Source organism: Chelonia mydas, chromosome 5 (genome assembly GCF_015237465.2).
Source record: "Chelonia mydas isolate rCheMyd1 chromosome 5, rCheMyd1.pri.v2, whole genome shotgun sequence".
In the NCBI taxonomy this organism is placed as follows: Eukaryota; Metazoa; Chordata; order Testudines; family Cheloniidae; genus Chelonia; species Chelonia mydas.
In genome coordinates, this window is record NC_051245.2 from 119804951 (window position 1) to 119827769 (window position 22819).

The 22819-nt window shown below is 47.1% G+C and overlaps 3 protein-coding genes across 6 annotated transcripts in view; 1 reads left to right on the forward strand and 2 right to left on the reverse strand.

The window, feature by feature from the left end:
• Nucleotides 1-286: 286 nt before the first annotated feature.
• On the reverse strand, nt 287-3660 carry MRPL50 (mitochondrial ribosomal protein L50). Of its 2 annotated transcripts, none has more exons than XM_037902170.2 (2): nt 3528-3660; nt 287-1808 (listed from the first exon to the last, which is right to left on the reverse strand). In XM_037902170.2, exons 1-2 carry the CDS (start codon nt 3611-3613, stop codon nt 1418-1420), a joined length of 477 nt encoding a protein of 158 aa, XP_037758098.1. In that variant the 5' UTR covers nt 3614-3660; the 3' UTR covers nt 287-1417. The 2 variants fall into 2 exon arrangements, with proteins under 2 accessions (XP_037758098.1, XP_037758099.1); XM_037902171.2 differs by lacking the exon at nt 3528-3660 and adding an exon at nt 1922-2665.
• RNF20 (ring finger protein 20) overlaps nt 3372-22819 on the forward strand; it is a 107213-nt gene continuing 87765 nt past the window's right edge. Inside the window, exon 1 of one of the 2 annotated variants that reach the window (XM_043547601.1) lies at nt 3372-3683. The gene's annotated coding sequence lies outside the window, so the exon portion shown is untranslated. The remainder of the gene's footprint in view (nt 3684-22819) is intronic. The other variant, XM_043547602.1, reaches the window with a different exon arrangement.
• Nucleotides 9918-21709, reverse strand: LOC102939745 (fructose-bisphosphate aldolase B). 2 transcript variants are annotated; one of them, XM_037902167.2, is made up of 9 exons: nt 21537-21709; nt 15542-15663; nt 15028-15239; nt 14396-14450; nt 13231-13391; nt 12888-12971; nt 12061-12235; nt 11300-11499; nt 9918-10467 (listed from the first exon to the last, which is right to left on the reverse strand). In XM_037902167.2, the coding sequence occupies exons 2-9, from the start codon at nt 15651-15653 to the stop codon at nt 10372-10374; spliced, it is 1095 nt and encodes a 364-aa protein (XP_037758095.1). In that variant the 5' UTR covers nt 15654-15663; nt 21537-21709; the 3' UTR covers nt 9918-10371. The 2 variants fall into 2 exon arrangements, with proteins under 2 accessions (XP_037758095.1, XP_037758096.1); XM_037902168.2 differs by lacking the exon at nt 21537-21709 and adding an exon at nt 15957-15991.

A 22819-nucleotide genomic window follows, 5' to 3' on the forward strand; every position in this document is an offset into this window, starting at 1 on the left:
AGTACAAAAAAATCCTAGAGCAGGAGTGCCACATGCAGACAATGAAAAGGTCTGCTGAGCCATACAATCCAAGCTGTTCTATGCCTGTTCCACAATGCTGCATTATCTGTTAATACAAGTTACTGGAAATGCCTCCTACCCAAAGGGATCCACCCAGGCTCACCATGTGTGATGGTGTAGATAAATTCATCCTCCCCCAGACCCACGCTCACACATACCCACAGATGACCACCCTTGCATTTAAACTTGTCTGTGAAAGACAGAAGTTACACATAATTAACACCAGTACATTTCCACATCTTGTCATTTATTTTACATCTCCTTACAAAATGTTTCTATTTTTGTTTCATACATTGTTGATGGGTACGTACATCAAATCACCACCACTGTCTACTCTTGCTGACTAACTATTGGAGATGCACTTACGCTGTGTGGTAAGGAAAACTTCTGAATAGAGTGAACACTGTAATAAGCAACTGCTGAGGGGACCAGAACTCAGTTTCCTAGCATATGCTGGGAGTCCTTAACTAGGAAATTTAATAGCAATACTGAATCTTGGTGATACCTGAAAATGTTAACTTAAGACCATGGTTGTTTTGAGTTAGCCTAGAGCTCATTGTCTAAAAGCAACCAGTTCAGTTTGTTTTGGTACATCCACATAGCAGTTTCTTCAAGAGCAGCCAATTCGTAATCTAAACACCCTACATCTAATGGATTTGAAGAGTGTGCATCTGGAATTGCTTTTGATTGTACTATTGCTGATAGGACCTACATTTCCACCCCATCCAGAGAAGGCTGACTGTTACAAGATACACTGGAGAAAGGGAGAGGGTGACTTTTTCCCCACCCCTCCTCCACAACCTGTTAGCTCCAGCACACATGAATAAGTCGGACAGATTCCCTCAATATCAGTCTCTCTCTACATCATATATATGCAAGGTCACAAAGGCGCATTATGCAATACAGATTCCAGTAATGAAGTTTACAGTGATGCAAGGATCAGTGCCCTCTGTTTATCCTCAATCTCGATTACTTGTAGGGTATGTCTACACAGCAAAAGAGACCTACAGCTCTGAGTCTGAGCCTCCTAGTATAAGCCAGAGTCAGCTGACACAGGCTCTGAAACTTGATGTTAGTTTTGTTCGTTTTTACAGTGTAGCTGTACCCTTAAATAAGGAGCATGGCCTGGAATAGAGGGGATACAAATGTTGTTCTCTTTACTGACCACGCTGTCACTGACGCATCATAACAAAAGCGTGGTTTTTTTTTTTTTTTTTTTTTGAAGCAGTAAGCAGTGTCCTTTAAATCTGAAGATATTTAAATGAACTCCCAGTGGAGTATATGATGTATAGACCATCACCATGATGAATCTCGCCTAGACATCATCCCAGAAGTCATCCCTCTTCTCTGGCATGACTCAGTATTCCCACATAATCTTTAGGTTTGAGGGTAGCTCTGCAGTGCATAGCTCATCAAATTTTGAGGCATCTTTGACCTGTGTGCTGTAGAAAGTTAAGACATCCCCAGCAGTGCACATCTGGTGGAGTTGTGAATTGGGGACCGCATGGCCTAGTTCTGCGGCCAGTTGTGCCAGCAGGCGATACTTTAACTTGCTTTCTTTTAGTGAAGCCTTTTGCCAGTCCTCAGAGAGTGAGGGTCCAAAAATTTCCCTGACATGAGACTCAAGACGACTCTGGAGATCCTCTGGGGGAAGGTACTTCCTACTGCGTGGTGGGGGACACGCCAGGATGGGTGGTTCTTTCACTAGAACAGCTGTTTCAACCTCCTCTGGTTCTTTCACCTTCTTCCTGTTAATCAGAAGGAAGTACTTTAAATCTCCCAGCGGCTATTGAATTGATTCCCCTCCTCCCCCGATTCACACTCATTTTTGGTTTCACTACCACAATTTGATAGCTCTTACATATGCCAGCACTGAAGACAGAGCAAGCTGTTTCCTTCACTGATTTGCGTACACACTGAATACAAACATTAGCACTCTGAGCCTAGTCCCAGCTTTTTCCAGAAAGCCCATCTTCAATAATATTCACGGAGCAAGTGCCCCTGCACTTTCACAGCATCTCTGTGAGGCCTCAGACTGAGGTGCTCACAGTGACTGTACGAAGGTTTATGGTACTTTAGCGGCACACCTGCAGCGGGGTGTTGTGCTAGTGTAGCAGCTGTCGGGTAGCCGGGCCCTGGCGGCATGTCTACGCTGCTCTTGGAATCTGTGTAGCTGAGGGCCTGTCTACACTACGCAACTTTTAGCGATAAGGCTGTGTCAACGCAGCCTTGTTGCTAAAAGCCAGCGTGTGTAAACGCACTGTTGGTATTTTGTCGGCACTTCTGCAGACAAAATACTTCCAGTCCCACGAGCGGCGTTAGCTCTGTCAGCAGGAGACAAAGCAGTGTTCACACTGCCAGTTGCGTTGGCAAAACTTGTCTTTCACAGGGGGGCTTTTTAAAGTACCCATGAAAGAAACAAGTTTTGTCCACAACGTCGCAGTGTAGACAAGCCCTAAGTCTACAGGACAAGCCAGGCAGATGCGAGCTCTCCGCAAGCCCAGCTGCTGTGGTGCGGGCAGTGTTAGCAGGGCTACGCCGTGCCCAGGGCCAGCTCTAGGCCCCAGCAAAACAAGCAGGTGCTTGGGGGGGGACATTTCTAGGGGCAGCATTCCGGTGCTGGCCATGCCGCCCCCCGAAATGTGGCCCCGCCGCCCCAGCTCGCCGCCGCTCCGCTTCTCCCCCCTCCCTTCCAGGCTTGCTGGGCACGAAACAGCTGTTTGGCGCGGCAAGCCTGGGAGGGAGGGGGGAGAAGCCGAGCAGAGGCGCTCGGGGGTGGAGCAGAGGTGAGCTGGGGTGGGGAGCGGTTCCTCAACCCCCCCCCACACACTACTTCCTGTGCTCCCCCTGCCCTGGCTCACCTCTGCTCCGCCTGCTCCCCTGAACGCGCTCCTCTCCCTGGCAGAGCGGCGGCGGGTTCAGGGGAGCAGGCGGAGCGGAGGTGAGCGAGGGTGGGGTGGGGGAAATGCGGCACGCCCGGGGGAGGAGGTGGGGAAGGGGGTAGGAAGAGCTGGAGTTGGGGCAGAGTCGGGAGCGGGGGGGTGGGGGGGGGAAGAGGGGCGCCCCAAAATTTTTTTTGCTTGGGGCAGCAAAAATCCTAGAGCCGGCCCTGGCCGTGCCCACTCGCTACCCCCCGCTGTCAGGAGAGCCCGGGCCCGGCTGAGCCGCGGCCCCGCTGCGGCGGCCAGGCTGGGGAGGCGAGGAAGCTCGCGACAGCTGGCGGCGAGCTCGAGCAGGGCCAACGGCCAGCGTGCCGCGCGGCCCGAGCCCGCGGGGGGCGGGGCTGGGAACGGGGGCGGGGCTGAAGGCTAGAACGAGGCTAGCGCGGCCGGGGCCGGCGGCGCGGCGGACACTCGCACCCCAGCCCCAAGCCGCCGTCCCTCCCCACTCCGGGCCCGGCCCCGCACCGGGCGCCTCAGCGGCAGGGGCCGAGAGTAGCTCGGCCACGGAGCCTCCCTCGCGGTTACCTCAGGCCTCCCCACAATGCCCTGCGCGGCGGGACCCCCAGACGCAGCCGCCTCCAGGCACCCACGAGCCCACAGGCGGTAGCCATCTTGGAAGCGCCACGGAAACACTGCCCCCGCCCAGCCCCCGGACGTAAGGCCCGTGGCACGACGGGAGAGGTAGGACTGTTTCCGGGAGCGCGCGTTGCCTCACGGGAAGGGTAGTCACGAGCTGTTTCGGTCACGTGGGCGAGGCACGGCGCCGCGGAGCGCTCTGGGGGATGTAGTTCGCGTCGGAGCGGAGCGAGGCTGCGGCCTCCGGGGGCTCGTGCCCTGGGCGGAGCTGAGCGGGGTGAGGCCCGGAGGATGTGGGAAGAGTCTGCAGCTGCCGGGGCGCTTGTTGCCATAGCAACCGGGATGGGGCCTCCTCCGTGCCCGTGGGGAGCTGCTGGTGGTGGCCCAGCTGGGGCGGGGGAGCGGCGGCTCCGTGTCACGCCGGGCCCTGATCTTATGATGAGTTTTGTCACTTTTTTTTTTAAATGCTTTTCATAAAGCCCAGCTCTTGATCCAGAGCTGTGATTATGTGGGAATCTCAGCTTTTGTGTGTGTGGGGGGGGGCGTTAAAGTAAGTTTCTAGCCCTCATGGGTGTGGAGGAAAGCTGGAGAGTGTGTCCCGGTGCAGCCTGAAGACTCAACAAGAGCCCAACGTGTACTTTTCAGATCTCTGTATTTTTAGGCCTGTCTCATCACTGGGGCCTGACTCGCGGTTTTTGAACGATGACAGTGACAATACTGAGGTGCTGCGAAAGCTGCAAGCCTGAGATGGTTGTAAAAAGAAAAGGAGGACTTGTGGCACCTTAGAGACTAACCAGTTTCTTTGAGCATAAGCTTTCGTGAGCTACAGCTCACTTCATCGGATGCATACTGTGGAAACTGCAGAAGACATTATATACACAGAGACCATGAAACAATACCTCCTCCCACCCCACTCTCCTGCTGGTAATAGCTTATCTAAAGTGACCACTCTCCTTACAATGTGTATGATAATCAAGGTGGGCCATTTCCAGCACAAATCCAGGTTTTCTCACCCTCCGCCCCCCCCACACAAACTCACTCTCCTGCTGGTAATAGCCCATCCAAAGTGACCACTCTCTTTACAATGTGTATGATAATCAAGTTGGGCCATTTCCAGCATAAATCCAGGTTTTCTCACCCCCCCTCCCCCTTTTTCCAAAAACCACACACACAAACTCGCTCTCCTGCTGGTAATAGCCCATCCAAAGTGACCACTCTCTTTACAATGTGTATGATAATCAAGTTGGGCCATTTCCAGCACAAATCCAGGTTTTCTCACCCCCCCCCCCTTTTTTCCAAAAACCACACACACAAACTCGCTCTCCTGCTGGTAATAGCTTATCCAAAGTGACCACTCTCCTTACAATGTGTATGAAAATCAAGGTGAGCCATTTCCAGCACAAATCCAGGTTTTCTCAGCCCTTCCCCCCCCCCCCAAAAACACACACACACAAACTCACTCTCCTGCTGGTAATAGCTTATCCAAAGTGACCACTCTCCCTACAATGTGCATGATAATCAAGGTGGGCCATTTCCAGCACAAATCCAGGTTTTCTCACACCCCCACCCGCATACACACACAAACTCACTCTCCTGCTGGTAATAGCTCATCCAAAGTGACCACTCTCCTTACAATGTGTATGATAATCAAGGTGGGCCATTTCCAGCATAAATCCAAGTTTAACCAGAACGTCTGAGGGGGGGGCGGGGGTAGGAAAGAACAAGGGGAAATAGGCTACCTTGCATAATGACTTAGCCACTCCCAGTCTCTATTTAAGCCTAAATTAATAGTATCCAATTTGCAAATGAATTCCAATTCAGCAGTTTCTCGCTGGAGTCTGGATTTGAAGTTTTTTTGTTGTAAGATAGCGACCTTCATGTCTGTGATTACGTGACCAGAGAGATTGAAGTGTTCTCCGACTGGTTTATGAATGTTATAATTCTTGACATCTGATTTGTGTCCATTTATTCTTTTACGTAGAGACTGTCCAGTTTGACCAATGTACATGGCAGAGGGGCATTGCTGGCACATGATGGCATATATCACATTGGTGGATGTGCAGGTGAACGAGCCTCTGATAGTGTGGCTGATGTTATTAGGCCCTGTGATGGTGTCCCCTGAATAGATATGTGGGCACAGTTGGCAACGGGCTTTGTTGCAAGGATAGGTTCCTGGGTTAGTGGTTCTGTTGTGTGGTATGTGGTTGTTGGTGAGTATTTGCTTCAGGTTGGGGGGCTGTCTGTAGGCAAGGACTGGCCTGTCTCCCAAGATTTGTGAGAGTGTTGGGTCATCCTTCCGGATAGGTTGTAGATCCTTAATAATGCGTTGGAGGGGTTTTAGTTGGGGGCTGAAGGTGACAGCTAGTGGCGTTCTGTTATTTTCTTTGTTAGGCCTGTCCTGTAGTAGGTAACTTCTGGGAACTCTTCTGGCTCTATCAATCTGTTTCTTCACTTCCGCAGGTGGGTATTGTAGTTGTAAGAATGCTTGATAGAGATCTTGTAGGTGTTTGTCTCTGTCTGAGGGGTTGGAGCAAATGCGGTTGTATCGCAGAGCTTGGCTGTAGACGATGGATCGTGTGGTATGGTCAGGGTGAAAGCTGGAGGCAAGTAGGTAGGAATAGCAGTCAGTAGGTTTCCGGTATAGGGTGGTGTTTATGTGACCATTGTTTATTAGCACTGTAGTGTCCAGGAAGTGGATCTCTTGTGTGGACTGGACCAGGCTGAGGTTGACGGTGGGATGGAAATTGTTGAAATCATGGTGGAATTCCTCAAGGGCTTCTTTTCCATGGGTCCAGATGATGAAGATGTCATCAATATAGCGCAAGTAGAGTAGGGGCGTTAGGGGACGAGAGCTGAGGAAGCGTTGTTCTAAATCAGCCATAAAAATGTTGGCATACTGTGGAGCCATGCGGGTACCCATAGCAGTGCCGCTGATCTGAAGGTATACATTGTCCCCAAATGTAAAATAGTTATGGGTAAGGACAAAGTCACAAAGTTCAGCCACCAGGTTAGCCGTGACATTATCGGGGATAGTGTTCTTGACGGCTTGTAGTCCATCTTTGTGTGGAATGTTGGTGTAGAGGGCTTCTACATCCATAGTGGGCAGGATGGTGTTATCAGGAAGATCACCGATGGATTGTAGTTTCCTCAGGAAGTCAGTGGTGTCTCGAAGGTAGCTGGGAGTGCTGGTAGCGTAGGGCCTGAGGAGTGAGTCTACATAGCCAGACAATCCTGCTATCAGGGTGCCAATGCCTGAGATGATGGGGCACCCAGGATTTCCAGGTTTATGGATCTTGGGTAGTAGATAGAATATCCCAGGTCGGGGTTCCAGGGGTGTGTCTATGCGGATTTGATCTTGTGCTTTTTTCAGGAAGTTTCTTGAGCAAATGCTGTAGTTGCTTTTGGTAACTCTCAGTGGGATCATAGAGTAATGGCTTGTAGAAAGTGGTGTTGGAGAGCTGCCGAGCAGCCTCTTGTTCATATTCCGACCTATTCATGGTGACAACAGCACCTCCTTTGTCAGCCTTTTTGATTATGATGTCAGAGTTGTTTCTGAGGCTGTGGATGGCATTGTGTTCTGCACGGCTGAGGTTATGGGGCAAGTGATGCTGCTTTTCCACAATTTCAGCCCGTGCACATCGGCGGAAGCACTCTATGTAGAAGTCCAGTCTGCTGTTTCGACCTTCAGGAGGAGTCCACCTAGAATCCTTCTTTTTGTAATGTTGGTAGGGAGGCCTCTGTGGATTAGTATGTTGTTCAGAGGTAGTTTGGAAATATTCCTTGAGTCGGAGACGTCGAAAATAGGATTCTAGGTCACCACAGAACTGTATCATGTTCGTGGGAGTGGAGGGGCAGAAGGAGAGGCCCCGAGATAGGACAGCTGCTTCTGCTGGGCTGAGAGTATAGTTGGATAGGTTAACAATATTGCTGGGTGGGTTGAGGGAACCATTGCTATGGCCCCTTGTAGCATGTAGTAGTTTAGAAAGTTTAGTGTCCTTTTTCTTTTGTAGAGAAGCAAAGTGTGCGTTGTAAATGGCTTGTCTAGTTTTAGTAAATTCCAGCCACGAGGAAGTTTGTGTGGAAGGTATCAGCCGTGCCTTGGTTCACGGGTATTCATGTGGTGCATGTGCTCACTTGCATCATTAAATCCCTTTGTTCAGTCTCCTGACTCAGCAATGCATTAGGTTAACAAGTCCCTACTTGGGGTACCTAGAATAGAGCCGGCAGGCAATGAGGATGGTGCATTACACATCACCACATACTCCAGGGGGCTGACTCCAGCCCGCCATTCCTTCTTGGTTGGGCTGCCGAGCAGAGGAGCAGCCGTTGAAACAGTTGTAGCATTCACTTTTGAATGGCAGAGGTGTTTTTCAATCTTGGGAACATTTTGCAGAGAAATGTAATCTTTTAGGGAAAGAAAGGTACTGTTATATTTCACACAACCATGAGTTACATAGGGTGACTTGAGGAAAAGCACCCCATAGTCACACCCTACACGCTATTGTAATTATCTTTGTACAAAGATACCTTGTGAGGTATCATTTGAAAACTAATAACTTGCTGGTCAATAATATCTTGGTGCAACGTGTGTAGCAGCATTATATGGGACGTTACGAAATCCCCCTGTATGATGTTAGCACACATTCAAAACCACACAGCCATGCCTAGGCAAAGGTTGTTAAACAGGTCTATCCTAAACAGAGGAATGTGTGTTTTACCTCAGTTTATATATAAATAGTAAAGTGGGTCCTCAAGATAGCAGGGAGAGGAATTAACAGAAGATGAAGCAAATTTGCATTTCTGCAAACACAGGTGGGAAGAAAGGTGCCTCCTTCACCACCCTATTCCATATTGCCTCCTTTATTGTTTGAATAATCTTTGCTTTGAGGGGAATCTTCAGAATAACCTAGTTCATGGGTTCACTAGACTATAAAAGAAAGGAGCAGAGAACGCCTAGTGATCGCTCTCTTTCACCTAAGAAAACAAAGGCACCAATATCGTTGGGCCTTGGGGAGAGATCCTAACCAAGGAAAGGGTCAGTCACCATCTTGCTGGAAGACTGGGTGAGAGAGGCGATCTTGAACAAAGCCTTGCTAGATTAAGTTTTAGACTTGTAGATGTGTATTTTCACTTTTATTTGCTTATAACCATTTCTAACTTTATCTGTCATATTTGAATTCACTTAAAATCCTATCTTCTTTTGTTAATAAACCTGTTTTCTTTTTTAAAAATCTAAACCAATCCAATGCTGAGTTTAGACTGAATTGTTCGGTAACTCCAGTTAAAGTAGCAAACTGTTGAATATTGACTCTTTACAGGAGCAACCAACCTTTAGTATCAGAACTGTTCACGAAAGGGCTGGACAGTGCAGAACACCTGATTTTGGAAAATTTGGAACTGGGAGTGTGTTGGGGTCACCCTACAAGTAGTAACCAAGTCTGGTGGAAGCCAGAGTGTGACTGATGTTTTGCTAACAGGCTGCTGGGGTCAGAGCTGCTGGACCAGGGCTGTGGCTGGATACAGACCCTCAGGGTGTGACCTGCATGGTGGTAGACTGTGAGCAGCTCAGGTTGGGAAGTACAACTGCAAAGCATTGTGAGGCATCCAAGGTTACAGGCAGGCTGTGATACAACCCCTGGCTCGTTCGGATTGAACCCCAGAATGTGATAGTGACTACAAGTTTACAGAGAGTGTGTGCACTGGATCAGTATCTAAGAGGCAGCAGGACCTAGTGGACAGAGTCTGCCTGGGAACTCAGGAGACGGGTTCTCTTTCTGGGGTTCTGAGTAGCTTTGGACAAATCACATAATGTCTCTGTGCTTCAGTTTCCGCAGTCTGTAAAATGGGGATAGCAGTGTTTATTTCCTTTGTAAAGTGCTTTGGGATCTGTGTATGAAAAGTGCCATGTAAGAGTTAGGTATTCTACACACATCATTAACTCAGCTCTCAAAGTCCTGTCCCAATATGCACCAGGCTCAGCATAAAATTGAAGAGAAGGATTCTCTGGACACAGTCTTTGGAGGTAGCTTTAACTATCTATGGCTATGACCCTGAAAGCTGTGCCTTGCAGGCAGAACCCTGAACTCACCTGAAGGCCCTCTGAACTCACATTGCAGGATCAAGGCCTAAGTCATTATCAGAAATGCAGAGTTTCTTTTTATTTATTTATTTTTTAAATATGTTTATGATCTCATTGGCCGTTCACAGGCAATTATTTTGTCTGGTTTAGTTTGTACACATAAAATTCAACAAGCAGTTGAAAGTAAGCCCAAGTTGTATATGTGCACTTTTGAGACAGAATTAAACTTTCACACATAATTAAAATGTATCAGATGCACATAATTTCACAGTTGCCGATGCTTTATTCACAGCCCATAGATTGAAACCAGTATCTAGAATGTGTAATACAGGAGTCCAGTGTGCTCTCTCCAGCTGCAGAGTGTGGTTTTGGAGGGGGCCTGTGCTTTATTTGCTAGTGAACAGAGAAAATTGATGGCATGGGATGAAAATTGATGCCCGCATTCCCATGTTTCTAGGGTACAAAGTAAAAAACCACCCTTTCAGGGGGAGAGACCGATTTGGTAAATTATCAATGGCAGTAGGGGCTAAGTCTGTAAAACAGGTACCATTTTCTTGCATAAGATTAGGTGATTTTCTCCCTATATTTTAGGATTAAAGTGTGCGGTTGAGCCCATAGTTTGAACCCACATGATTTCCAGTTTCCTTTACAGAGTTAGGATTTTTCCTTTTTCAGTCCCCCTAGAGGGACAGGGTGGTGGTATATTCCCACACCCTAATATGTGTAGCTGGCAGTAAAAAGGGACTGTTTCGCAGCTCCATCACTCTTCCCAGAGACAATATATTGTCCTTTGGATGCTAACCCGTTAATCTGAAAAAACAAAAAGAAGGGAGAAACAGTTACCCAGAGGAGAGAGTTAAAAAAAAAACAGGGAGAAGTAAAGAACACAGGGAAATAAGGAGTGCTTCTGTGAATTCCCAAACAAAATTTACAAGGGGGATTGGAGAATTTAGGAAACAGATAAGATAAAGACTGTTATACTTCTAAGGCAGAATGGTAATGATCAAAAGTTATTGCATCTGATAGCTATGTGTAGGCCTATATAAAATGAGCTACATCTCAGACAACTTTACCCATATTGTAAACATGTTCACAGAAATTACCTTTAATTAGCATCCTAGTTGACAGTCTCAGCAAAGAAACCAAAGATTGATTGGGTAAGGAGAATAAATAGAGTGACCAGATAGCAAGTGTAAAAAATCAGGACGGGGGTGGGGGGAATAGGTGCCTATCAAAGAAAAAGCTCCGAAAATCAGGACTGTCCCTGTAAAATCGGGATATGTGGTCACCCTAAGAATAAACCACCCACTTATGCTTACAGATGTCTGCAGAGTAGATTTGAGGACTATTATTGGGGCTTTGAGGGGAAGTTTGCACAGCAGTTTCCTGTGTTAGACTTGTGTGCAGGGCTGTCAGCCAAGAACCAAACTCAAGAAAGAAACATCCTTGGATGAACATGAAACACAAGGATGGATCAAAGCAACAGGCATCTTTAGAACTTGGGGAACATGTCCCCATGTATCACACAATGTGTTGTGCAGTATCTCTCTGAAGTAGGGTGATGGCTCTTTTAAAGATCTGGACTTAGAACTGGAAGGTCTGGAGTCTGCTCAGTCATGATAATGAAGTGAAGGTCCCATACCTGTGCCCGTTTGCAAAATGCCTCCTGCGTAGCCTTCTTGTTCTCAGGTTTGCCAGCCCAAGCAGCAAGTGCTGATGCCTGCAGAGCCCGTCCATATGAGAAGGTCAGCTTCCAGGGTTTGGGCAAAGAACACTGGTTGATGGCACTGAGGTTGAGAGAAGCTTCCTCTTCACTTTGGCCTCCAGACAGGAAGCAGATTCCTGCAGGAGGGAAAAAAAAGAAGACATAAAAGTTTAGAGACCACTGATTCACTCTGATGTCCTGAGTTGAAGCAGAATCTTGTAGTGGAGGCAGCAGGAACATAAAGAATCACAAATCACTGTTTTCCCAGGGAAGGCATTTAGGTGAGACGGAAGAGAATTAGGTCAACTATATATCCATAGATACTGTATCCTATCAGTCCTCAGTGAAATTACATATGATGCCCAGTCAAACCTATCACTGGTGTCTGCTGTTCTGTCCATAACTGGAGATGCAACAAATTCTCTTAAAATCTACCAAGGCAACAACCACACAACCCAGCCCCTTGGGAACAGAACAGGTCATTAAATGGAAGCAAATGGAGACATATAAAGGGAGACTCAACAAGGGAGACATGGTGGACTGAGCCCTCCCACTCAGGTCTTAGTGCACCTCCGTACATGAGACTTGATGGTTTCAAAACACAGCAGGTCCTACAAGCAACCCCAATAAGCGTTTGAGTCACTTGGATGGATGATCCTTGAGTCTGCATGGAGAAGCAATGGATAATAATGACTTACCAGGAACAGCGGCAGGAACAGTGCGATCGAGGGCAGTGACTGTTGCCATGGCTACCTCCTGAGGGGTGTACTTCTTGGGGCAGGAATGCCCAGCAGTCACCATATTCGGTTTCAGCAGTGTTCCCTCCAGGTAGACATGATGATCATTCAGGGCTTTGTAGACAGTAGCCAGGACCTGGGAAACAATGAGAACAGGAGGATCGTTCAATGCTTATTCATGTTCGCTCAATGCTTGGCTTCACTCCTATACTGATTCACCAGTGGGATCCAGGTCTCCAAACCTGCTGTAGAGGGACAACCTATATCTGGGGTGAGAGCGGAATTCACTGTCCATGTTTTATCCAGGCTAGGCTTCAACCCTCCTTCCATCACTTTACCAACAAGCCCTCCAAACCTGCTATGGAGAAGTATTTGTCCCCTGGGATGATAGAGAAATTCATTCTCCATAGTTATGGAATTCTTGGCTTTAGCCCCTCAAACCTACCTTGCTCTGGAATGGGAAAGTTACAAAATATGGAATGGTAGTGGAAACGTGGATGATACCTCTTCTCTTAGAAGGGTGAGCCCTTCTCAGCGAGGAAACAGGGTAGCCTCGTGGCTAGGGCACTATTCCCACCTCTGCCACCTACTTACTGTGTGACCTTAGGCAACTTGCTCAACCTTGCAGTGCCTCCTTCCGTCCCCCACCCCACCCTTCATCTGTAAAATGGAGAAAAGAAAATGCTTTGAGACTTATGGATATAAAGCTCTGTTTAAGAGCTAAGTATTATTATTATTATTATTTATTATGCTGATTGATGAAAATGTCTGGAAGGTAAGAATCTTACCTTCTCTGTAACATACTGACAGCGCTGGAGGTCATGCTCTCCATCGGGTAGGACCTCCGGTTCTACAATGGGCACCAACCCATGCTAAGAATGGAAAAACAGAAGTCAGTGGAGGTCTGGACAAGAGACTGCCCTATCAGGGATAACCTGAGAAAGGGGTAGTAAAGCAAAGAGAACTACCGGAAAAGAGAAGATACCAACAGACTCTCTCAGCATGACAGACAAAGAAGCCTCCTCTCAAACACATGGGAACTTTTTCAAAAAAGAGTAGGAAAGGACACCACTTATTCCCACATCACAGGAAGGGAGGGAACTATTTCACACACACATTGAGAGTTTATACCTGCTGGCAGATGCTGGCATAGCGTGCAAGTGTGTTGGCATTCTCCTGGATGGCTAGAGTGGAGGGAGTTGTTTCTGTGATCTTCAGCACAGCACGCCACTTGCCAAAATCAGCGCCATCCTTCTTATACTGGGCGCAGCGCTCAGCGAGCCCATCCAGCCCTGTAAGTATTAAAGGGAAAGGAAGGTGCCTTAGTTAGAGCCTCCACATTTACATGGTCAGGGCTGAACTTTGTGTCCTCTACGCAACCCTGTGGAGGTGGGGATGCATAGCCAGTGCGGGGGTGGAGGTGGCCTGTGGCTCCTACCTTCTTCTCATGGAGACTGCTATTGTGTGGTCCCTGTGCAGACTACATGCCCAATGCAGTAGCTGCTCGCAGTGTGGCCCTCATGGAATGGGGTTCCTTAAATGGACAGAGCTAGGATGGTAACTAGGGAAACCCTGGGTATAACCTATGGTTAGCAAAGCCTCTGGGACAGTAATCATGCAGGACCCATCGTGTTAGAAACAGGAACTGCTGCACAAGGTCAGAGGATTAGTACATAAAATCTGATCTCCTGATTCTGACTGTGTAAAACCTGATACCTCAGAGGACCACTAGTCCCATCTAATTTCACCCCCCAAAATACACATGAACAACCATGTAATGTGAACTTGTGGGGGGTGAAGGGATAAACCCTTTCTGATCCCAGCTGGTGATCAGTTTTATGCCTTGAAGCAAGACAGAGTTCTTGTAACTTACTACCCTTCTGCCTACTTATTACCTTGCAGCCACTGGTGCTGCTGGCAGTGCTCATCAAGCCAAAAGGGATGTTTCTGGGCAGGGGGAGGCTGCTCTCTGCATGCTGGCTGGTACCTGGAGGGCTGTGGTGGTGGTGGAGTGCATTATGCCTAAGTGTCTAAGTGGGGAGCAAGGGGTGCCAATGAGCACATACCCCCCCCCCCACACACACCCTCCTGTGCCTTTGGAGGTACTCTTTTGCTCCTGCCCTCTGCAAGCACAATACTTCCAGCTACTGCTGCTTGTGTAGTCACCTGCTTCTCCGCGCCCCACATGGCTTTCACTTTAAGAACCATAGCTGAGCCCTAAATACTCCAGTCATTTAAATCTCTCCTTGTCAGGAAATGCAACCCCATTCTTGATGGTTTAGAAGAAATGTCTCACCTTGAATGGTGGTTTCTCCATTTGTTCCTGCCAGCGGTGCTGTTCCTTTATCTAGCTACGGGAGGTACATGGAAAGGAAGACGTGTTAACAATTAACAGATCAGTATAATTTCTGCTACTGTAACCCAGAGCTAATATAGACTCCTCAGCCTTCATCAACAGGAGTCACTGTGAGAAATGGTGCAGGAGCTCGGTGGGCAGAGTCACTGGAAGAGACAGAAAACAAGCGCTGGGGAATGGGGAAATTGCAGGAGAGAAGAATGCATGACAATGAACAAACAAAGCCTTGGGAGTGGGAAGCAGAATTGTTGGTGGGAACAACCCCCGAACTCGAGGAGTTGGGGAGAGTCACTGGAGAGGATGGAATCAAGAGCCTTGAGGACAAGGGGATGTAAGAGTGAAGCAAGAGCTCTAGGGGGTGGTGGGATTTGCTGGATAAACCAGGTCAGGATCAGTGGCTGTAGCTGTGCCTTGGCTAATAGTACAGGAGCACTGGCTGCAGGGGTAATGTAGAGAATGGTGCCAGAATGACAAAAGAGCATTGCTTATCAGCGAGATCCCTGCCTGGGCACAGTTCACACTGGGAAGGGCTCTGGGGCTATTGTGCCAGCAGGGCCCTTGGAGAGATTCACCTTTATTCCCACCACAATGCCTTTGTCTTTGATGACATCTGGGAATGGCTTTCCACTGCTGTCCTTCTGATAGAGGGTCTCATGGAAAAAGATCACGCCCCCAATGCTCTGATTGATGGAGGCATCCGAAGAAAAGAGGATCTCTCGGAAGGCACGGCGATTTTCCTCTGTGTTCTCCACCTTGATCCTCTGCAGTCTGCTCCCCATAGTACCTAGCAAGAGGGGCCGAAGGTCAGAGAACATGATATTGGGAATGATTGTCCTTTCGCTTATCTTGTATAATTGCAAGGATGGTGTAACTTAGAATTAGGCCTTCTGTGTCTGTGCAGACCTGGGCTTCTCTCCTCAGCCCATGCCCTCATAGTTCTGTCTACGGACACCAACCCTGCCCTGATGGACCACTTGCTCCTGAAGAAAGATGGGGATTCATTGACTCCTGCCTGGTATCTCAAATTATTTGAAAAGCAAAATGGCTTGAAGGTCACTAAGAAATATCAATAACTGTTCAACTCACCCACAGACTCATCCGCAGCCAGGATCCCCTTTCCTGGAGCCACAATGCGCTGTGCTATGTCAGACAGAGCCTTCTTCTGCTCTGGAGTCAGCGCTGGAAACTGGTGGGTCATGATGGCTATTCTGGAGAAGACACAGAGACACCCATTGTTCCAAACTGAGGTCTGTTGTGGATAGTGTTTGTAAAATTACATTGATTGGATATAGACACAACAATCTCATGTATCTCCTTCTGGTGGGAGTGAGGTTCTCTATATTCTTACAAAAACAACAAGGAGTCCGGTGGCACCTTAAAGACTAACAGATTTATTTGAGCATAAGCTTTCGTGGGTAAAAACCCCACTTCTTCAGATGCATGGAATGAAAATTACAGATGCAGACATAAATATACTGACACATGAAGAGAAGGGAGTTACCTCACAAGTGGAGAACCAGTGTTGACAGGGCCAATTCGATCAGGGTGGATGAAGTCCACTCCCAACAATAGATGAGGAGGTGTCAATTCCAGGAGAGGCAAAGCTGCTTCTGTAATGAGCCAGCCACTCCCAGTCCCTATTCAAGCCCAAATGAATGGTGTTAAATTTGCAAATGAAGTTTAGTTCTGCTGTTTCTCTTTGAAGTCTGTTTCTGAAGTTTTTTTGTTCAGGTATAGCTACTTTCAAATCTGTTATAGAATGTCCAGGATGATTGAAGTGTTCTCCCACTGGCTTTTGTATGTTACATTTCCTGATGTCCGATTTGTGTCCATTTATTCTTTTACGTAGGGACTGTCCGGTTTGGCCAATGTACATGGCACAGGGGCATTGCTGGCACTTGATGGCATAAATAACATTAGTAGACGTGCAGGTGAATGAGCCTCTGATGGTGTGGCTGATGTGGTTGGGTCCTCTGATGGTGTGGCTAGAGTAGATATGGGAACAGAGTAGGCAACGAGGTTTGCTACGGGGATTGGTTCCAGGAAAGACCTAGAGAGAAGCCTGGGAACCAAAGGAGAGGCTGTGTTAATCACAGCCTACTGGGAAACAACACTAGGGGCTCAGAGGTAGGAAGTAGCCAGGGAAACAGCAGCACATGTGAATGGTGTAGTGGTGCTGAGTACACCACAATGCCTTGCCTCCCACAGCATGGGGCCAGAGTTAGAGCGGTTGGGGTGGGGTTATAGAGCCAGGCTGGCAGGGCAATGGTGCAGATTAGGATTACACCTCTAGAAGGAGCAGCCCATTTTAACACAGCTGGAACCCAGAGCAGAAAGTGTCTCTGTGCTCCCTCATCAGCCCCAAGGAGGGGGGTCTAGAAGCGTCAACACAAGGATTACTGAGCACAGGATGGGGCTGAGGTGTGAGCCCAGAGGATGGGTTGGGGAGTAGCCTGCGAGGGGTGAAAGGATCTCTTGTTACCCCAGAGGGGGTCCAAACTAGACATGACTTTGAGGGGCTAAGTCGTGGGCACAAACAGGCCATTGCAGGTTCAGGGAAGCGATCAACAGGGGATGCAAGAAGTGAAGACTCCTGCAATGCCATGACATGATGACAGGGGATGCTATTGTGGTGAGTGGAACTGCTTGCATCTACCCGTCAGACATGTCGCCTCCCATTTAATTCTCTAATTTACATGCTTAGGCACTGATCCTTGAACCCCACTGTCTTCAATGGGACTCTGTGCAGACCAGCTTTTAGCATGCACTTGGTATCCTAAAATACTGCCTAAACAAGAGCTAGCACTGATGAATACTAGCTCAAAACACTTCAGTAGCACTACTGTAAGTCTTAGGGCCAATCTGGGGCACCCTTACTCAGGTCAACAAGCAGTAATTCATATGAGCAGTCCCATTCACTTTAAGTGTTCCCTAATGTGAGGGTTGTACAAGCTGGTCCTTTGTGTTCTGGACCCTTACTACAGGACACTGTAGAATCCTCCCATAGAAAAAGATATATTTAGATTTTTTTTCTCCACTATTTTCTCAGGTCTTGGAAAAGGGTCAGGACAAATAACTACACCCAGTGCATATGGCAAGGAAATCTGTGATACAGTAGATGGAATCTACCTGTTAAGAGTGGCAATGAGATGACAAGTGAGTAGTTAACTCTCTGTGGTGCACAGCAGTTGTGTGGGAGACAGCTGTGAATCACAGTATGGGATGGTGGTTTTGCTGGAAGTTAGACCAAGGCATGGTGATTTCTAGGTGCCCTGTATACCTGCTTCGTGATGACCCTTGAGCTGGGAAAATTTGAGAGTGATAACATAACACATACACCACCAGCCAATCAGAATCTCACTTTTGAGTTTCAGCTTCTGGCCCATGAGTGTTGTTTTTCTGTTTATTGTAATTGTTCACAAAACAGAAAGAGGGGAGGAAGAGCAACAACAAAGGAAGAAAAATACAGAAAATGCACAAAATCAGATGCAGCGTGGTGGCTAAATAGAATGTTCTGCAGAGCTTTCCAGCAAGCTCTGCTGGTGCTTTAAACAAACAGGGCTGTTTGTCTAACCCAGTCCCTGCAGAGAGGCAGCTGGCCCAGAAAAACACAGCAATGAAAGTCAATATTGCTGTGTTGGAATTTAGACCTTTCCCCAGTAGGCGCAGTGGTGCAATGCAGAGGGGAAATATTGTCACAGACATCAGCACAAACATTGCATTCAGTTAATATTACAACAGAATGGAGTGAAGTGAGGCGCACATGGGGGATGGGAGAGGGAACCTGGGGAAGAATTTCAGTGGTGTTAGCATGTTGCACTTCAGAGCAGGTTAGAAGCATCTGTTCTTTCTTTATGCCTTTCCCTTGGCTATTACCCTCAGTACTTTGTTTCTTACATACTTTCAGTGTCAGGTTTAGAATAGCATTTGCCCATTGGAGAAACCAGTTGTGTTATAACATCTGGGTTCTGGACAGCAGAAAAGAGGGGCTGCAATTGGCATAGGTGTTCATGATTGTCTTTTATCTCTCCTTTATATAAAATATGTCAAATGTGCAGGGAACGTGTTGACCACTTGGCCCTCTCTGGGTGAATGCAGCTTTGTCTGCACAATTATTTGTGAGCACAATTCTTCAGCACTTGTGTACATGCATATTTACACACTCAAAACCCCATTTGTATGCACACATCATGTGCAAGTAGATCTGTGTGAGTGAATTCTACCATTGTGCACAGAAATGGTAGTGCTTAAAGTGTGTGAAAGTGATTTGAATGAGTAAAAGCTGAATGTGTACCATTGGACGTGGGTGGGGGTTTTAAAATGTGGCTCATAACAAACCGGCAAAAAGTACAAGACCTGAGTCTGATTTCTGGTTCAGCTGTCTGTTGGGGACACTGGGATGGAAAATTTAACCTTTTGCATAATGGAAACAAAAGTAATAAGTGCAATGTGCTTGTGCTTGTGCAATGGCTGGCATCTTGGCCAACAAAAAGGATTTAATTGGGGACCGCCAGAGCTAAACGCAGGAGTTGCTTGAGCTATGGAACCAGGTTTCCCCAATGAGACCTGCAATAGGTCTGCATTCTCTGTGGATCATGTACATGTGACACACTGATGCGTGTGTTAAACTTGGAAGATGCAAACTGCTCTAAAATGCTTAATACTTGTATTATTCTATTGACTTGAGAAAAAATATTCCTCCTAAACAAAAGCGGGGAAAATCCTCTCATTCCCGGGGAAATGAGGAAGGGAATTGCCTGAAAGTATGGCAAAGAAAATAAGTAAGAAGCTCTAAGAGAAGAAACAAAGAAGCATTGGTGTGGAATACAAGGCAAATTGCCCTTTCGGAAATGCATTTAGAATTAAAAAGGCTGTTTGGCCCAAAACAGATGTGAAGGAAGAGAGAAAGTAACATGCACACTCAAGAGTGCATGAGGGACAGAGAGGCGGCTGTTAGAGGAACAAGTGAGGAATTAACCGTTCATGACTACAGGAAATGAGGAGCGTGAAGCCATGCAGGGGCTCCCTTTTCCTCTCTTGTACTGCAATCTTATACTTACATTCATTCTGGTGCTCATAAGACAGAAAGCCAGGGCACTGTCCTACCATGCCGTGAACGGGAACATTATCCAGAAATAGTTAAAGCACTGAATTTTACACATACAAGCATACATGCTGAACATTAAATCAACAGCCATGTTTACAAAACTAAAATAACTGCTAGAGAGAGAAAAGCCATCACAGTGCCAATCAGCATCTCATGTGGCTTTGATGGTGGTGAGTATATATACTGCACTGTCCTACAGGCACGAAGACAAAACTGTAGATGTAAAGCATGTAGATGAGGGGGTGGGTCCCCTCTGCCAAGTGTCAGAGGAGGAAGATTTGTAAGGGATCCTTTCTGTGTGTCTTACAGAAGAGGAAGTTTCCCCTTTGTGCACAGAAAAGGAGTGGGGAGTGTAATGTAGCAAAATGCCTCAGATCTGGAAAAACGCCTAGATGAAGGATTCAGACTGCCACTGCCTTAGGAAAATGAGCAAGCACTTATGATGAAGATGGTGATTTTGTCCAAGTTCTCTCAAGTGGCTGGAAGATCAGACCTCCCAATTCCCTAAAAAACCTGATTGCCAGCTGTTTGGTTTTCTGCACCTGTGTGCAGGTAGTGGGCATACATGCACCATGGCTTTTCTTATAGCAACTTGTAAGGTAAGGTTTTGCTAACAGACTGCTAAATATCTATGGGTATTGTAGGGGAGAGGAGAAGGAGCGAGGAACTTTCCTCCCTCTTATCCTTTGCTTTGGGGGCAGGCATCAAGTGGCCCTTGCACAGACTAGCTAAGGTCACATTATCCCCTCCAAAGTGGGTGGGTGGCAGGGTATAGGGCACGTGACTCCACTGGCCAGCAGAACTTATGGCTGCAGAAGGGAATGGACACTGCTCTGCATTCCCCTCTATGCTCAATGCTGCTGCGTCTCCTTTTTGGTGATGGGCACAGGGAAACAGGTGCCCTGAGGACTAGGGAGTGGCTGGGTCATATACGGGACTATTCCAGCAGCTGGAAGACAAGTGGGTTAGAGCACTCGTTTTCAGGTGCTGAGGATAGTTTCTTCTTCTTGGTGGTGACTGCGGTGGTGCCATGCCTTGGTGGGTAGTGGTAGGACTGAGGGATTGTGGAAGGGTTCTGCCATGCTGGCAGTTGGCACTTTTCCCTGGAGTAGATGGAAAGTTCTGGCAGGTCCCCTCGAGAGCTCTAGTCCTTGGGATGCTAGCAGGGGGCAGTGTTGGTGTTTTGGGTGAATTAGGAGGTTGAGGGTGCTGTCTTGGGGATGATGGAGGGGTCCGCAGCTGCCAATGAGCCTATTCATGTTCCGTAGCTCTGAGCAATTTACTGAAGATGACTGTTTTCATCCACTGTATTCAAAGGGGTCCAACTCCACTGCTAGTACAGTGGAATATTTCTGCCAACAGCTTCTGTTATCTCTTTTCATGTAGCCTTCTCCTTTCAAGACTATCCTATGTCCCCTTGTCAAAGCCAGTCTCACCAGCACTATTGCTAGAATACTTCAGAGGAAATTAAACACTGAATGCAGGTTGCAACACTTCATCATCCTTGACTGTGCAATGTGCATGCAAGGAATAAAAAGAGGATTGCATTCTGCAGCTGCAGCCCAGATCTTCCCACATGCACCTACACGAATCACCATTTAAACAAAGTAGCAGAAAATGACACAGAGACAAACACACAGGCTAGTGATCCAGTCTCCTGAATTAGGGATGAGGATTATGTGTTCACATTCGCTTCTTCCAGCTGTTCTTTGTTACAAATTTAAGCCAAAATAGTTAGCAATTTCATCAAATGGGGCTTATTACATTTATAGAAGATAGATGAGAGAGATCACTGCAGAAAAAAGAAAAACTAAGAATGAACGCGTTTCTTTCCTGATTTGGCTAGCGATGGCATAGTTTTACAAGCTGTTCCTGACAAAGCAAAATCCACACATTTACAGAAAAGATACATATTCTCTCCTCCCCCCCCCCCCATTCAGATCAGAAATGAATCAGTAGTTTATTATCACTCACTGTTTGAGGACAGTTTCTCCTTCTCTGCTAAAAGTTCCTTCTAAGGTAGCTGCGGCCAAATATGTCCAATCTCCCAACTCCCAAACTTTTTATAACGTTCTCACCAATATTTTTTTTTTCTCCCTCCTCTTCAGGCTGTTTGAGGTGGTGTCTCTATGCAACACCTCTGATTGGCTGAAGGACCATAAACTTGCCCAGCCAATCAGATTTATTCTCTCTCTCATATACCGGCTTGGAAGAATTATAGTTTTGTTTCTTTCCAAGTGAGAATGACAAATTCCGTAAAGATTCTTTTGACAGATCAGTTCAACAGCTTCCTTGTCCCTTTCAAGACATAGACCAAATTATTGCAAGACCTACACTGGAAGATGCTTCCAATGAACCTGGCTAGAGCTTGCATTTTAGGGCCAGATCCTTAGCTGGTGTAAATCAGCATAGCTCCATGGCATTGCAACCCTCTGATTTGGTCCCTTGGGGCCAGGGCCCATGTGGTCCCTTGGATTTTGTATATGGCTTGCAAAGTGATGAAGCTCAGTTTGCAATCTTAGTAATAGAGTCAGTCTCTGGTAATAGTGCAGGAGAATGAAAGTCACAAATTGCTTCAGTGCATTGCAGTGTGCAAATTGGAATTCTGTTTGTGGGGTGAAATTCACCCAAGGAGGACAGGTGAGCACAAGACCTATTCAACACAAACCCTCAGATTAGGCTTATGTGGTGCATACTATTCACTGTGAAAAACAAATGAATTGTCTGTACGTGGCTTCCAGGGCATCTATGCTCATACTGCTGATATTTTCAGTTTGTCAAATCACAATAGACAAGGCTGATTTTTTCCTTAGGCTTTTCATATTCTAGGTAGCCCACCACAGTGGGGTTGGACACATATAGTACAGGGACTGCATTAAGCCAACATCATACTCTTAGCAATGGCACACATAGTAGCCTTGGACGTTAGAGCTTGTTTTAACTGAACAATGCAATGTTTGCTTGGCCACTGACGTTCTCTGTCTGTTTTTTATGTTGTGTGCCATAACCTTCAGGTGAGCAGCAGCTGCCAGACACTTGTTGAAGCAGTTGTGGCTTCTTATCAAAGGAGGGCACCTTCACGAGGCCAGCACCCTCCCACACTGAGCTTATCCACCCCTTATGGTGTGAGACTTGGACCATGGGAAATGCACAATTAGAGCTAATACAGGGCCAAACCCTCAGCTGGTGTAAATAAACATAGCTTCATGAAAGTCATTGGAGTTACAGTGATTCGCCCTAGCTGAGGATGTGGTCCA

Bases quoted from the DNA above. Each gene is read 5' to 3' on its own strand.
- LOC102939745 (XM_037902167.2), bottom strand. From the start codon at position 15,653: ATGACCCACCAGTTTCCAGCGCTGACTCCAGAGCAGAAGAAGGCTCTG. The intron at 12,972-13,230 runs GTATAAACTCTC...TTCCATTCTTAG, and splicing joins ATGCCAGCATCTGCCAGCAG to CATGGGTTGGTGCCCATTGT. The intron at 11,500-12,060 runs GTAAGTCATTAT...TCCCTCCTGCAG, and splicing joins TGTTCCTGCCGCTGTTCCTG to GAATCTGCTTCCTGTCTGGA.
- MRPL50 (XM_037902170.2), bottom strand. From the start codon at position 3,613: ATGGCTACCGCCTGTGGGCTCGTGGGTGCCTGGAGGCGGCTGCGTCTG. The intron at 1,809-3,527 runs GTAACCGCGAGG...TCTGATTAACAG, and splicing joins GCATTGTGGGGAGGCCTGAG to GAAGAAGGTGAAAGAACCAG.